This window comes from Centropristis striata, chromosome 4, assembly GCF_030273125.1.
Source record: "Centropristis striata isolate RG_2023a ecotype Rhode Island chromosome 4, C.striata_1.0, whole genome shotgun sequence".
NCBI lineage: Eukaryota > Metazoa > Chordata > Actinopteri > Perciformes > Serranidae > Centropristis > Centropristis striata.
This window is the reverse complement of record NC_081520.1, coordinates 1,855,240-1,868,559: the sequence shown is the minus strand read 5'-3', so window position 1 is coordinate 1,868,559 and position 13,320 is coordinate 1,855,240. Positions and strand designations below refer to the sequence as shown.

General features: G+C 34.0%; 1 protein-coding gene across 1 annotated transcript; it reads left to right on the top strand.

Moving 5' to 3' along the window:
• Positions 1 to 2,110: 2,110 nt before the first annotated feature.
• On the top strand, positions 2,111 to 13,305 carry mrps22 (mitochondrial ribosomal protein S22). Its single transcript, XM_059332039.1, has 8 exons — positions 2,111 to 2,237; positions 4,829 to 4,977; positions 5,910 to 6,074; positions 8,455 to 8,598; positions 9,773 to 9,856; positions 10,096 to 10,241; positions 11,335 to 11,443; positions 12,890 to 13,305. The coding sequence occupies exons 1-8, from the start codon at positions 2,111 to 2,113 to the stop codon at positions 12,980 to 12,982; spliced, it is 1,017 nt and encodes a 338-aa protein (XP_059188022.1). The 3' UTR covers positions 12,983 to 13,305.
• The last annotated feature ends 15 nt before the right edge of the window (positions 13,306 to 13,320 follow it).

Below are 13,320 nucleotides of genomic sequence, written 5' to 3'. Positions count from 1 at the left end.
AGAAACACAAATTTGCCTTTTTCATGGATCTCCACAACATATATCGAAATTGTGACAGGATATGATAGGATTATTTTTTGTTTATATTTGGTCAAATGTACTTAGATTAGAATTAGAATTGTTAAATGGGTTTAAATTTAGCCTAGTAACAAAAAAAAGCTTTTTGAAATTAGCTACTTTTCCACATTTCTGTTTCCAGTCACACACATATTTTGGAGAAGTCACTTCTTGTCACAGTCACACAGTGACACAGTCTTGCTAAGGGATTTAATGAGTTCAGGTGAAGCATAAAGCTGAATATGGGAGATTCTAGAAGATTTAAAGTGTTTGTTACACGTGTGTCACCATGGGTTCTTATGGGTTAAACGTGGTTGTTATCATCCAGACAGATGATAGAAGTGAGTTATCATCACATTAAGAACACGCTGTAATGGCTGTACAGTGAGGAATGTGTGTCGGCTACAGAGATAGACAAAAGAAGCTGTGAGACTCTGATACAGACACACAATAAGTCTAAATGAGCATTATTATTATCTGTGAATCTTCTGTCTTCACTGACAGCAGCTCTGGGATCCTTCACTCATCTTCTTATACAAGCCGTGCAGCGTTCAGGATATCTGGTAGCACAGCGCCACCTGCTGGTGAAATCAGCATTTCAATTTATTTTATCTTATTTATTTTTAAGATTTAGTTTTGTTACTTTATATACAAGAAACTACAGGAATATTTCCCAAAACAGACTTGTATTTACCATGAACCTATGATAAATCTGAATTATCTTTATTATTTTATTATTATTGTGGCGTTGAAACTGTTTCCTATATTTTAGAGTAAACAAACATAAATCTTTCTTAGCTAAAAAAAATAACCATTTGCAGAGAAACTGGACTTTAACTGAGAAATTTAACATTGAAGGAAATTAAATAATATGCAGATAAATGTGCAGATAAATTAAATTTGCAAAGATGACCAAAAAGAATAAAGAATAGTGCAAAATCGAATATTATAATGGCCTTTTAATATGTTTCTAGTGTTTTCTTTATTTTATCTTATTTATTTTTAAGATTTAGTTTTGTTACTTTATATACAAGAAACTACAGGAATACTTCCCAAAACAGACTTGTATTTACCATGAACCTATGATAAATCTGAATTATCTTTATTGTGGCGTTGAAACTGATTCCTATATTTTAGAGTAAACAAACATTAAAAAAAAAAAATTAACCATTAGCAGAGAAACTGGACTTTAACTGAGAAATTTAACATTGAAGGAAATTAAATAATGTGCAGATACATGTGCAGATAAATTAAATGTGCAAAGATGACCAAAAAGAATAAAGAATAGTGCAAAATCGATTATTATAATGGCCTTTTAATATGTTTCTAGTGTTTTCTTATAATCAACTTGATTTTTGGTGTATCGCATAATTGTCTGTTCTTAAAAACTAAGACTACATAAGAAAAGGTTTGTTTTTCATTCATAAAAAAGAGCCCTAAATTAAATACACAGCAGCTGTCTGCTTGTTTTCTCTATTACACAGTTGAAAAAACGACCTAAGATAGACCGTGGGAAAGAAAAACAAACGAAGTGAAATGTGTAGGCTTTGATTGATTGATTGATTGATTGATTGTCTTTATTTTGAACATGCAAGCAAGTAAAAAAACAACAAAAAAACAAGTTTAAATATTAATAGATGAATAAATAAAAAACAAAACAAAAAAGCAAAAAAAAATTGAGAAAACAATCATATATATATATATATATGATTGTTTATAATATTTGTATGTGACTATATTGATTATTCATATATATATATGTATATGTATATAGATATTTATATATATATTTACTATAAACAATTTATATTACATTGTAAATACCTATACATGTATATTGTAAATTACCATATAAAAATAAATATTATAAACATAAATAAAATTACTATGTGTATTACAAAACTACAGTCTACATATGTCCAGGTTACTTTTCTAAATTTCTGTACTTGGCTTGGCTATGCATAGACACGAAACAAACTACATGTCCCAGAAAGCTTGGCTGCTGAAACCGTGAGGTCAAAGGTCACGTCGCCTCGATGACGTAATAACAATCATGGCTGCGCTCGGTACAGCACGGTGCTTATTTCGGACCTACTCCCGGGTGAAAAATGTTCAAAAGAGCAAGCAAATGTTGGTCAGATGTAGCGTCAGGGCGCTCTGTGGCGGGACACAAGATAACGGTATGTTTTGGTTGAGTTAATATAATTGAATTTGCATTATTTACGTCACTGTAACACTGACCTTGTCGCGTGCTTCTTGAGGCTAGAAACTCTCAGTGCGGGTCTCGAACTCGCTTCAGAAATCATCCAATTTAAGACTGAATTAGATATCTCCAAATATACAGAATATGTAGAACAATGCTTAATACGGTTTACTAATAATTTTAGTGTTACTATAACTTCGGCATTATGGTAGGTGATGAAGGGTTAGCGGGTTTGTAATAAAAACTAATATTATTATGTCATAGCGCTAGCTACGTTCAGTGCGGGTCTCGAACTCGCGTAAGAAATCGTCCAATTTAAGACGGTATTAAATATCTGCAAAGATACAAAATATGTAGAAAAATGTTTAATACGGGTTACAAATAATTGGAGTGTTAATATTACTTCGGCATTATGGCTGGTAATGAATGGTTAGCGGGTTTTTAATAACAAATATCTTATCACTTTAAATTTATTTTGATTTTCAGTAATAGTCCTGCATTCAAAACTTACTGAAAAGTACAATAATATTAGCATCTTAATGTATTTAAAGTATCAAAAGTAAAAGTACTTGTTATGCAGATTGGCCTCACTCAGATTGTTTTATATATTCTAAATATGTTATTAGATTATTGTTATTATTATTATTGGTGCATTTATGTAAGCAGCATTTTAATTTGGTAAAGACAGGGCTCATTTTAACTACTTTATACACTGTTATGAGGTTTAATTTATAAAAAGAAAATAGTCTAATCACTTTAATTTGATTATTTATTTTATTTGAGTTTTTTTAAGTTAAATCTCAACATAAAAAGTAACTAAAGCTGTCAGCTAAATGTAGTGGAGTAAAACACAATATTTACCTTAACATGTAATAAAGTAGAGGTATAGATTTACATAAAATGGAAATACTCAAGTAAAGTACAAGTACCTCAGAATGATACTTAAGTACAGTATTTTTATTATTATTGTTGTTTGCACTTAAAAAAACATACAATCGTTAGGAAATAACAGTACAAGAAACAATAAAAGAAAATGCAGGAAGGATCAAAAAGTATATAAGTATCTATACTTTACTTAAATTACATAGCTAGATGAAAAATAAAAAAATGCAAACACAATTTAAACAAAACAAATACAAAGGTGTAGAACATCTATAGGGATTTTTTGAGCTTGGTCTTAAAAGTATTTAAAGAGGAACATGATTCTGTTAGATGTTTTATCATTCCACTGCACCTTGATAAACAAATGAGAATTTGGCAACAGAGTTCCTACAGAAAGGAATGTGTAAATCATTCTTTCTTCTTGTAAGATGTGCATGATAATGAGAATTAAACTCAAAGTAACTATGAAAAAAGTTGCAGGAAGGTAAATTACTTTATTCATAAGAACCCCTGTTTGATACTTATTGACCTCATAAATTGTAAGTAGTTGCAATTGTTTAAATAATGGTTTAGTTTATGGGCTAAATAAGAAGAGTTAGTGGCAATTCTTACAAAGGATTTCTGAAATCTATGAATTGCCTGTAAATAAGAATGGTAAGTGCTCGCCCAAATTATATTACAGTAAGATATGTCAGGATAAATTAAACTGCAATACAATGTTAGAAGTGTGCTCTTTTTCAAATGGTGTTTAACCCTTTTTATAATATTTGAGTAAATGTACACTACTGGTCAAAAGTTTTAGAACACACCAACTTTTCCAGAATTTAATTGAAATTGATGCAGTTTAATGTCTCAGTGTACTCTGAAATTAATGCACATTTGCAACATTTAAAATTCTTTATTGAGCATGATAGTGTTTTGAAAGTAAAAAAAAGATTCAAAATCACATTTTATGTTGGACTAAAGGACTAAAAAAAGACACAAAATGACAAAAAAAAGACACCAAAAGACACAAAATGACTAAAAAAAGACACAAAATGACCAAAAAAAAGACACAAAATGACCAAAAAAAGACACAAAATGACAAAAAAGACACAAAATGACAAAAAAGACACAAAATGACAAAAAAAGACACAAAAAGACACAAAATTACCAAAAAAAGACACAAAATGACAAAAAAGACACCTAAAGACACAAAATGACTAAAAAAAGATACAAAATGACAAAAAAAAGACACAAAATGACGAAAAAAGACACAAAATGACTTAAAAAAGACACAAAAAGACACAAAATGACTTACAAAGACATGAAAATAATTCAAAAATGGACAAAATAGCCCAAGACTCCATAGAGTTAAGTTGTTAACCCATTTCTTGTTCCCTGAAAAAGGCCTACTTTTATAATTCTGAAATGTACATTATTTTCCAGTTTTGGTTAAGCTTACCTTTTTTTATTTACCTCTGGCAGTTCACCACTTACCTTTGGACCCTTTCAAGCTGTTCATTTGACTTGAACTGCTTGAATTTCAATAAAAAACTGGAAAAATTGGGGTGTTCTAAAACTTTTGACCGGTAGTGTATATATTTACATTCCACCACTTGTGAATTGGCTAGATGGCTGACGGTTATAGAGTTGTTGTTTGTGCAATTGATTAACTAGTGTCATTTTTTTCATCCGCCCTCTCAGACAAAACAAAGCCCCAGTTCTCAGATCCAGCTGTGCAGGACATCCTCAGCAGGATAACAGGTCTGGACCTGCAGAAAGTGTTTCGACCCATAAAAGAGGAGCTGAAGCAGCCCACGTATAAACTGATGACTGACGAGCAGCTGGAGCAGGTAAACCATAAAGTCTCTTTCAATCAGGCACACGGGTGGTTGACGTGAACTCAAATTCAAAGTGAAAAAAAGAATAATTCAAAAATATATGTCAAATGACATACAATTATATTCCCTTTATATGTAAATATTTCAAAACTGAATGTGTCCATTTCTAATTCTTCATATATTAGCATATTATTAACTTTTTGGTGTGGTAGTCCTAAAATGTGTCCACCGGTGCAACAAAATGAAGAATGTCATTATTTAATTCAGAGAATGTTGGACAGATAAGATAGATAAGCCCAAGGCATATTAGTTATGAATATTTTTATCAATTTACATTATTTTCAATGATCAATCAATGTAAATTGACTACCTTAAGACGACCAGTTCCAACACTGCATGGAAATATTAATATTATGAAAATATTTGAGACAGAAGTGATCTTGTGTCCAGAGATTCTTCTGTCCTTCCTGATTCTGGAAGGACCCCTCTCAGTAATGGGCTGGTCACATTAATGCCTGTTTTATATAATAAATAATATATAATGTGTCATAATAACTCTACATAGGGACCTTAACACTTATATCCTCTAGATGCATTAAGTAAACACTCGTATGACATGCATTCAAGTATTTTAATGTATTTGGATTCATTTTTCATTAAATTACACTTGTTTTAAGATAAGTAATGCTACCTAGGACAGTTGCACCGGTGGACAAATGTCATGTTCAAAACAGAATATTTGCATAGTTGAAGAACGATACTCATTGTTTGCAGATGGATTAGATGTAGAAGAATGAACTGCATATTAAAACATTAATTTTAATGAAATATTATCAAATTTTAGTAATATTTGTCACTGGGAACACAAAAATTGAGCGTCACGTCAACCACCCACACGCCTGTCACAGTAACATGTTTTATCGTTCCTCTGTGTGTGTTTCCAGGCGGTCCAGTTAGCCTCAGAACAGGCTGAGAAGCTGCTGAAGATGCCTCCCGTCCTGCCGGAGAGGACGCCCATCAACGATGTGCTGTCTGAAGACAAGATCCTGGACGGCATGGACACCGCCAAATACGTCTTCACAGACATCGCCTACAACGTCCCACACAGGGTAGGCACATGGGCCCTCATTTATCAAACGAGCGTAGAAACCAGCGCAGATCTGAGTGTATATTTGGTCTTACGACAGGGTCCACGTGTGATTTATCAAACGATCGTATCTCTCCAATCACAGCGTAACAATGATCGGCTGTTGATAAATGTGGCGGCTCGAAACAAGCGTCATTTAAATACCACGCCCTGATATATATAATATATATATAATATATACCTGATTCAGAAGACTCGCCTTCAGAGTTTACGACACCGAAGGACGCAATACGGCCAAAAAGAGGATTTTTTCACCCTCTAAAGTCAACTTTATTAGCAAAGTGCACAGTTACAATTAACAATAGGGGCAATATAGACATATTAAAAAAATACGCAGCGACAGAGGTTTATGAAATAAAAGTACTTATAGTTATAAACTCAAACAAGTTCAGTGAATATTTTACATTTGGAGCACGGACTTAGAAGTTTTCAGCTTTTTGGTTGAAGGAAGTAAACAATGTTTTAAAGTAAGTTTTAATTCAAAAAGGAGGAATTTCTCAGAGTCAGAAAGTGAAACGCTGACGTCCAACAGCTGCAACACTACAAACTAGTTTTGTTTGGCAGCAAAAAAAGTGAAAAAGAAGGAAATCAGTGGTGCTGTCAGCAAAGTAGCGGACTATTAAACTCCCGGCGAGGTTTGAGTAATTATATAAAGCCTAATAATCTATATAATATCCGAATATTGCTATTATTATGATGGAGATATATTATTCACCTCTTAACATTTACTAATAATGATGTCCTAGTCAGTGAGAGCAAATGTTCAGTCAAAGCCAAATATGACATGTCACAAGTAGTTTTTTTGAAACTGTTTGTTGAAGTGAACATAAATACTGTATAACAGGAGTATTGTTTTTTTTTGTTTTTTTTAAGTCAAAGCTCCATACAGTGCACATTTAAATAAAACATATCTCAAATAAAAATAGCCTATGAAATAAAATAGGCCAATATTTTTTCTGAAATGAATATATTTACATGAGAAAAGAATAACGAACATTACTTAAGAACTAAATATGACAAACCCTAGTAAGGGCAGCATTTATATATAAAGAAAGAAAATAACTTTGAACTATAACGATATATATGATATGGTCTAATTTATTGCATTTATAAAAATATTGAGATATTTTTTATATCGATATATCACCCAGCCCTAGTTCAGAGTAAATCGACTATGCCATTGCTCACATTAATCCCTATAAACACTGTATATCAGGGTATCTTTGGGGTCTTAAAACGTCTAAAATCCAATCATTTGAATTTTATGCGTTTAGAAATGTCTAAAATTCTCTTAAAATCTTATAAAATGTCTTAAATGTGATTTTGGAAAGGTCCTTAAAATGTTACTTTTATTTGAAACAAATGCATAAAATTCAGTTTTACTTTTAAATGTTTCGATTTTTGAGGACGCTATAATGGAACTAAGTACCTGTGCAGTATATGTGGAAACGTATATTAAGCACACTGCACCTTCTGAAAGGAAACTTGGAAACTTGAAATATCAAGAAAGATCAAGACATTGGGATCCCAAAAGCTTTACTTGCAAGTAATTCCGGGCCTTCGATTCTCCTTTGTCTTTTGTACTTTTTTGCCAATATGGGTGTGAAATGGGTCTTTAACTCTTTGATGCACAACATGGGTCAAAAGTGACCAGCATTCATTTCCTTCATGTTATTTAATGCTGCTGTGTGTTTCTGTGCTCTATCTTTTGATATCAACTTATTTTATGATTTAATATTCCAAGTATTCTTTAAATATCTTGTTTTTGATAACAACAGATCATTATTGTGAAGAAAAAAGTTTTTGTATTATTACATAGCTAACTCCTTGGCTAAGTAGCTTGCTAAGCTAACTACTTAGCCAAGAAGTTAGCTAAGAAGTTAGTTTAACAAGCTACTAAGCTAAATACTTAGCCAAGAAGTTAGCTTAGTAAGCTACTTAGCCAAGAAGTTAGCTAAGTAGTTAGCTTAGCAAGGTATTTAACCAAGAAGTTAGCTAAGTAGTTAGCTTAGCAAGCTACTTAGCTAAAAAATGGATATGGGTAATTTTTGACCCTTGTTGCGCATTAGAAGAGTATTGACACAAAAAGGGATTTTATTCAAAAATTAATAAAGGAAAACATAAAATTAGGATGTATGATGATCAAAAACAAACTAATTGAGGAAAACCTGGAATACTGAATGATGAAAATAATTTATTGCAAAGATATAAAACATATAATCTCTGTCGGGTCACTTTAGACCCATGTTGTGCATCAAAGGGTTAATTGTATTTATTATGGTCTTAACAAACTCTTAAATTTGGCTTGTTGAGACCCTGTATATGCATTGTGTCTTGCACAGGAGAGGTTCATTGTTGTACGGGAGCCCGACGGGGTCCTGAGGAAGGCCACATGGGAGGAGCGAGACCGGCTCATTCAGGTCTACTTCCCCAAAGAGGGACGTAAAGTCAAACCACATCTCATCTTCATGGAGGAGAACCTCAAGGTAACGATCATTAGAGCCATTTCTTATCTGTGCCTGCTCCCTCTTTCACTGATACTCCCCAGACCTGAGATAGGTCTGATGATGTTTTAGGTCATATTTATGCAGAAATATTAAAAATTCACAAATGGGGTTCATAAACTTCCAAGCACCACGGTATATTCAGATTTCTCTCAAGGGGAATAATACTAATACTAATAACCAATTAGTGGATTGAGTTTTAGAAAAGTAATTGGAAACTATTTTGAACATTAAAATAATTTTTCATGTCAAAACATTTCATGGTCTCAGATCGGCTGCTTTCCCTCTTAAAAATATTAACAATTATTTTAATTTTAATTCGTGTTCATTTATTTTACAATTATGTATATATAAATGTTCTATTAATTCTTATTATTTTTTAACATTTTTAATTTATACTCATGTAAATATGAACTATTCTGGATTTAATGTTTTAATAATTTTAATGTATATTTCACATTTTTATATTTGAATATTGGTTTTATTATATATATATATATATATATATATATATATATATAAAATGATAATAATTTAATATATATATATATATTCAATTATAATAATTTTATATATATATATAATATATATATTAAATATAATAATTTAATATATATATATTCAATTTTAATAATTTAATATATATATATTCAATTATAATAATTTAATATATATATATAAATATAATAATTTACTATATATATAAAATTATAATTGTATATATATATATATAAAATTATAATAATTTAATATATATATATATAAAATTATAAAAATTTAATATATATATATATAAAAATTATAATAATTTTAAATGTATTTATATATTCATATTTTTTAATAACTTATATTTTTAACATTTTTAAATGTATAGTTGATAGTGTTAATGTATTAATACCTATAATGTTGATGTTTTGTGTCACTTTGGGCTCCATTTCTCTTTATTTTTTTTCTTTGTGACTTTGACACCAATGTGCATAAAAACAGACTCAGTGATGAAGCTGTAAACTGTCTCCCCTGACATGGACCGAGGGGCTGTGAACCCTGAGAAGAGGTCTCATTCAGGCTCAATAAGTGAAAACACCTGTGTGAGCGCCCAGAGGCTTCAATTTTCACATGTTCTACCTATTTATATGTCTCCTTCTCTCTCTATTAGATGGTGTTTTCCAAGGACCGTCATGAGGATGTGTTGAACCTGTGTCTGGTCCAATTTGAACCCGACTCCTCAGAATACTTGAGGGTAAGATGACATTGATTTTCCTGTTATTTTGACTTGCTCCCTGAAATCTGTAGCCTGTATATAGCCTGTTAAACCATGACATTTCCACACTCAGCACTGTGTTTTCTTAGGGTCACTTGATACTGAGTGTAAAATGGAACAAGATTTTGGATTGAAAGTTTCTGAATTTGATGTGAAGAGCATTGTGCTGAGTGTCTGCCAGCGTCCGATGGATTTAGGATCATGTTGGTTATGTTTAGGTGCATGCAGCCACCTATGAGGACCTGGAGAAGCACGGCAAGTACGAGCTGCTGCGCTCCACCAGACACTTCGGAGGTCTGGCCTGGTACCTGCTCAACGCCCGCAGGGTGGACGGGCTCATAGTGGACATGCTGCAGAGGAAGCTGTGAGTTTGTTATTATGTTCTAGGGCTGTGCATTGGCTCTGCCCTCACAATTCGATTCGATAACGATTCGATTCAATTCGATTCTACGATGCATTGCAATGCATCACAATTATGCTGCACACAACAAGGGACATTTTTCGTCAGTCATGAGGCAATACAAGCAGTCAGATAGGCCTAATAACAATAGATTTTACTGGCTAAATAAAATTATTATTATTAATTATCCTTCGCTATGAAACATGCCACCGATCCTCTTTGCTCTCTCAGAGTTGTGTGGCAACGTTGACACTAGCGACTCGTCAATTCTTGGCTGGGATGTGTCATTTTTTTGTGTTGCTGTTGAAGCCAACATTAGCGCTATCCCAACTAGCTAGCTATCGCTAGTTTTCATGACGCAAAAATGTACCGTTAAGGAGTCGACTTTAAATAGGCAAATACAATGGTAATTACCTATCAATAGTACTTTCTATAAAAACGTAAATGTTAAGTTCTGTCAAATACTACCACATACTTCAGTTACAATATATCAAAACAGCTTGTCCCGCTAGCTTACCTGTGCTGCATCAACACATGGCTCATTAGAATATTCAATGAGCCATGTGTTGATGCGCACAGGGAGTGGGTCGGGTTAGCGTTGTGTTTACTGGAACTTTGACAGGGGCGCAAAGGCCACCTTGGCCGTAAATTGAACATTTTTCCACAGGGCATCAAGGCCAGAGTGTGAAATTCCCACCCTGTCCCCCACAACTTTCCACTGGAGGACAGGAAATAAACATAATCCATTATGGCACTTTGCCGCATCGATGCTGAATCGTGCATGCCCCGCATTGCGATGCATCGCCGAATCGATTATTGTTGACACCACTATTATGTTCCATTATGATTATAACCGTTATTAATTGATTTTTGGGCCAAAATATTATTATTCATACTATTATTAATACCCCTTGGTATTTAGATTTTTTACCTACTCACTCAACTAAACTCACTCTAAAAATGAACTAAAACTAACTGAATTTGAAAACAAAAATTCACAACAAAATTAAAACTAAAACTAATGAAAAATCCAAACTGTTGTAACCTTGGTTTCCAGGCTGCAGGACGCGGTGGGCCTGGTGTCTCTGTTCCACATGCTCCACCCCCACAGCGAGTCGGCGCAGGAAGCTGCCAGCCAGCAGGCCGCCGGCGCCGACCTGCTTAAGGTGACAACAACTCAACCTTGGCTTGAAATATCTGCTGACTCTTACACTTCTATTCACTTTGCCGTGTGTATGTATGTATTGCTATTCGATCCAGAAATGGTCCAGGTCCTATAAACGGCGTCCCTCAGGTATTAGAGTAAATCAGGAGTCAGAGAGCTGTGGAGAGGTCGAGTCAAGGCCAGCTCATCTAAAGTTTCCCTGTGTGAGAGGCTGTGGGTTTGTCTCCAGCGTGGGAACTGCAGGGCCAAGTCCAGGACACATCAGGTCCTATTAGCGCTCGCGGCCCCTCGGCCTTGAAGCGGCGGGGAGGGACATTGGGAGTGACAGCCATTTAATGCAGCAGGAGACACGGTGTGTGTCTGTCTGCTGCAGCCACTTTAACACAAGTCCTCTCATTTAGTCACGGCCCAGAGAACACACTGAGCTGTGTTTATTAGTCAGCTACTAAAATAATTCATACTGTGATTGTAACCCATAGACCAGACCTGGGCATGAGGTTACCCAGAAATTAGTTCAATACAACCGCAGTGCTTTTATTTTGAAGGCGATTTACGTATAAGTTACCCGAGTTACCCAGGTAACCTTGTCAAAAACACCTATTGTTTTTGCATAAAGTTAATAAATTAACAAGTTAATAAATTCCTTGGTCACCTTGTGAGCTATGAGGTGGGAAAACAATAACAAACATTAGCATTAGCACTAGAGCTAACAAGCACTTTTACTATAGTTAAGACAACAAATATAGCCACTAATATATATGACAGAATAAAATAAACTTTAACAAACCTTGTGTCCTGTCAGTCAGCCACTATAGAAGCCTTTTCATACTTTATATCAACTTTATATGAATTACTACGCACTCGTTATTATTTACCGTTCGTTTTTTCATTTAACCGTTCTACCGGTTATTTCCTGTCACTACCTTTCAAAATGAAAGCACCCGTTTCACACTGGACGGCACCTTTTCAAAATAAAAGCATCACAACATTGTTAAACACCTTGAAAATGTACAAACATGAAAAACAAGCTATATAATACAAAAACACCTATAGGAACCTTGCTAAATGCCATTTACAGTTGTGTTTAAAATAAATGGAAAAGTGATATAGTGATTGGAGTATTTACTACTTTTTACTGCTATATTTGATTTACTCCACATTAACAGTCTGGTCATAACATGTGTTCCTATCAGTAGTAAAAACAAAAAACTCTGAGGTGATAAATCAAGAGAGAAGTTTTCTCATTTTGTACTGAAATGAATGGACCCAAATGCTTCTGCAGTCGCCGTCAGCGCCCCCTGCTGGAATTTTTGGTAGAATGCAGCTTAAGGCACTTCCTGGTTTGCTTCACTGCTCAGACCCAAAAGTTGCCGCCTGGTTGAAACCTTACAGTAATTAGGCTGACCTTTCTCTCCATTTTTCTGACCTTTGACCCTTCTCCTTGCAGATCTATGCCCAGAAGGAGTCCCAGAGGTCGGGCTACATCGAGCTGGCGCTGCAGGCTTTCGAACAGACTTCTGCAGAGAGCTCTGCTGCCTGACTGGCCCGTTCCTAGATAGAAATATATGAGTTTACCCACCATGAGAACCTGTAACCAGAGGAAAATAATGAAAACTGTGTCCCATGTGTAAAATACAGCTTTGTTCTTTCACCACTTGGGGTCCAAGAATAAAATAAAAGCTCTCTGACTGAAAGGAAAGCTTCACACTTCACAGCCATCGCCCTGAAGGATTGAAGAAATCTATCCATAGAGAGGAATCGTCACAAAACTCTGTTATTGTCTGTGTATTTCATTTGGAGTCAAACCTGGTGTGTTAAGTCTAATCTAATGTACAGAACAAAATAAAGATCTTTGTACTTGTATGATGTTGTTGTTGG

Excerpts from the sequence above, each read along its gene's own strand:
- mrps22 (XM_059332039.1), top strand. The coding sequence starts at position 2,111 with ATGGCTGCGCTCGGTACAGCACGGTGCTTATTTCGGACCTACTCCCGG. Across the intron at positions 4,978-5,909 it reads CTGACGAGCAGCTGGAGCAG|GCGGTCCAGTTAGCCTCAGA; the intron begins GTAAACCATAAA and ends GTGTGTTTCCAG. Across the intron at positions 8,599-9,772 it reads TCATGGAGGAGAACCTCAAG|ATGGTGTTTTCCAAGGACCG; the intron begins GTAACGATCATT and ends TCTCTCTATTAG.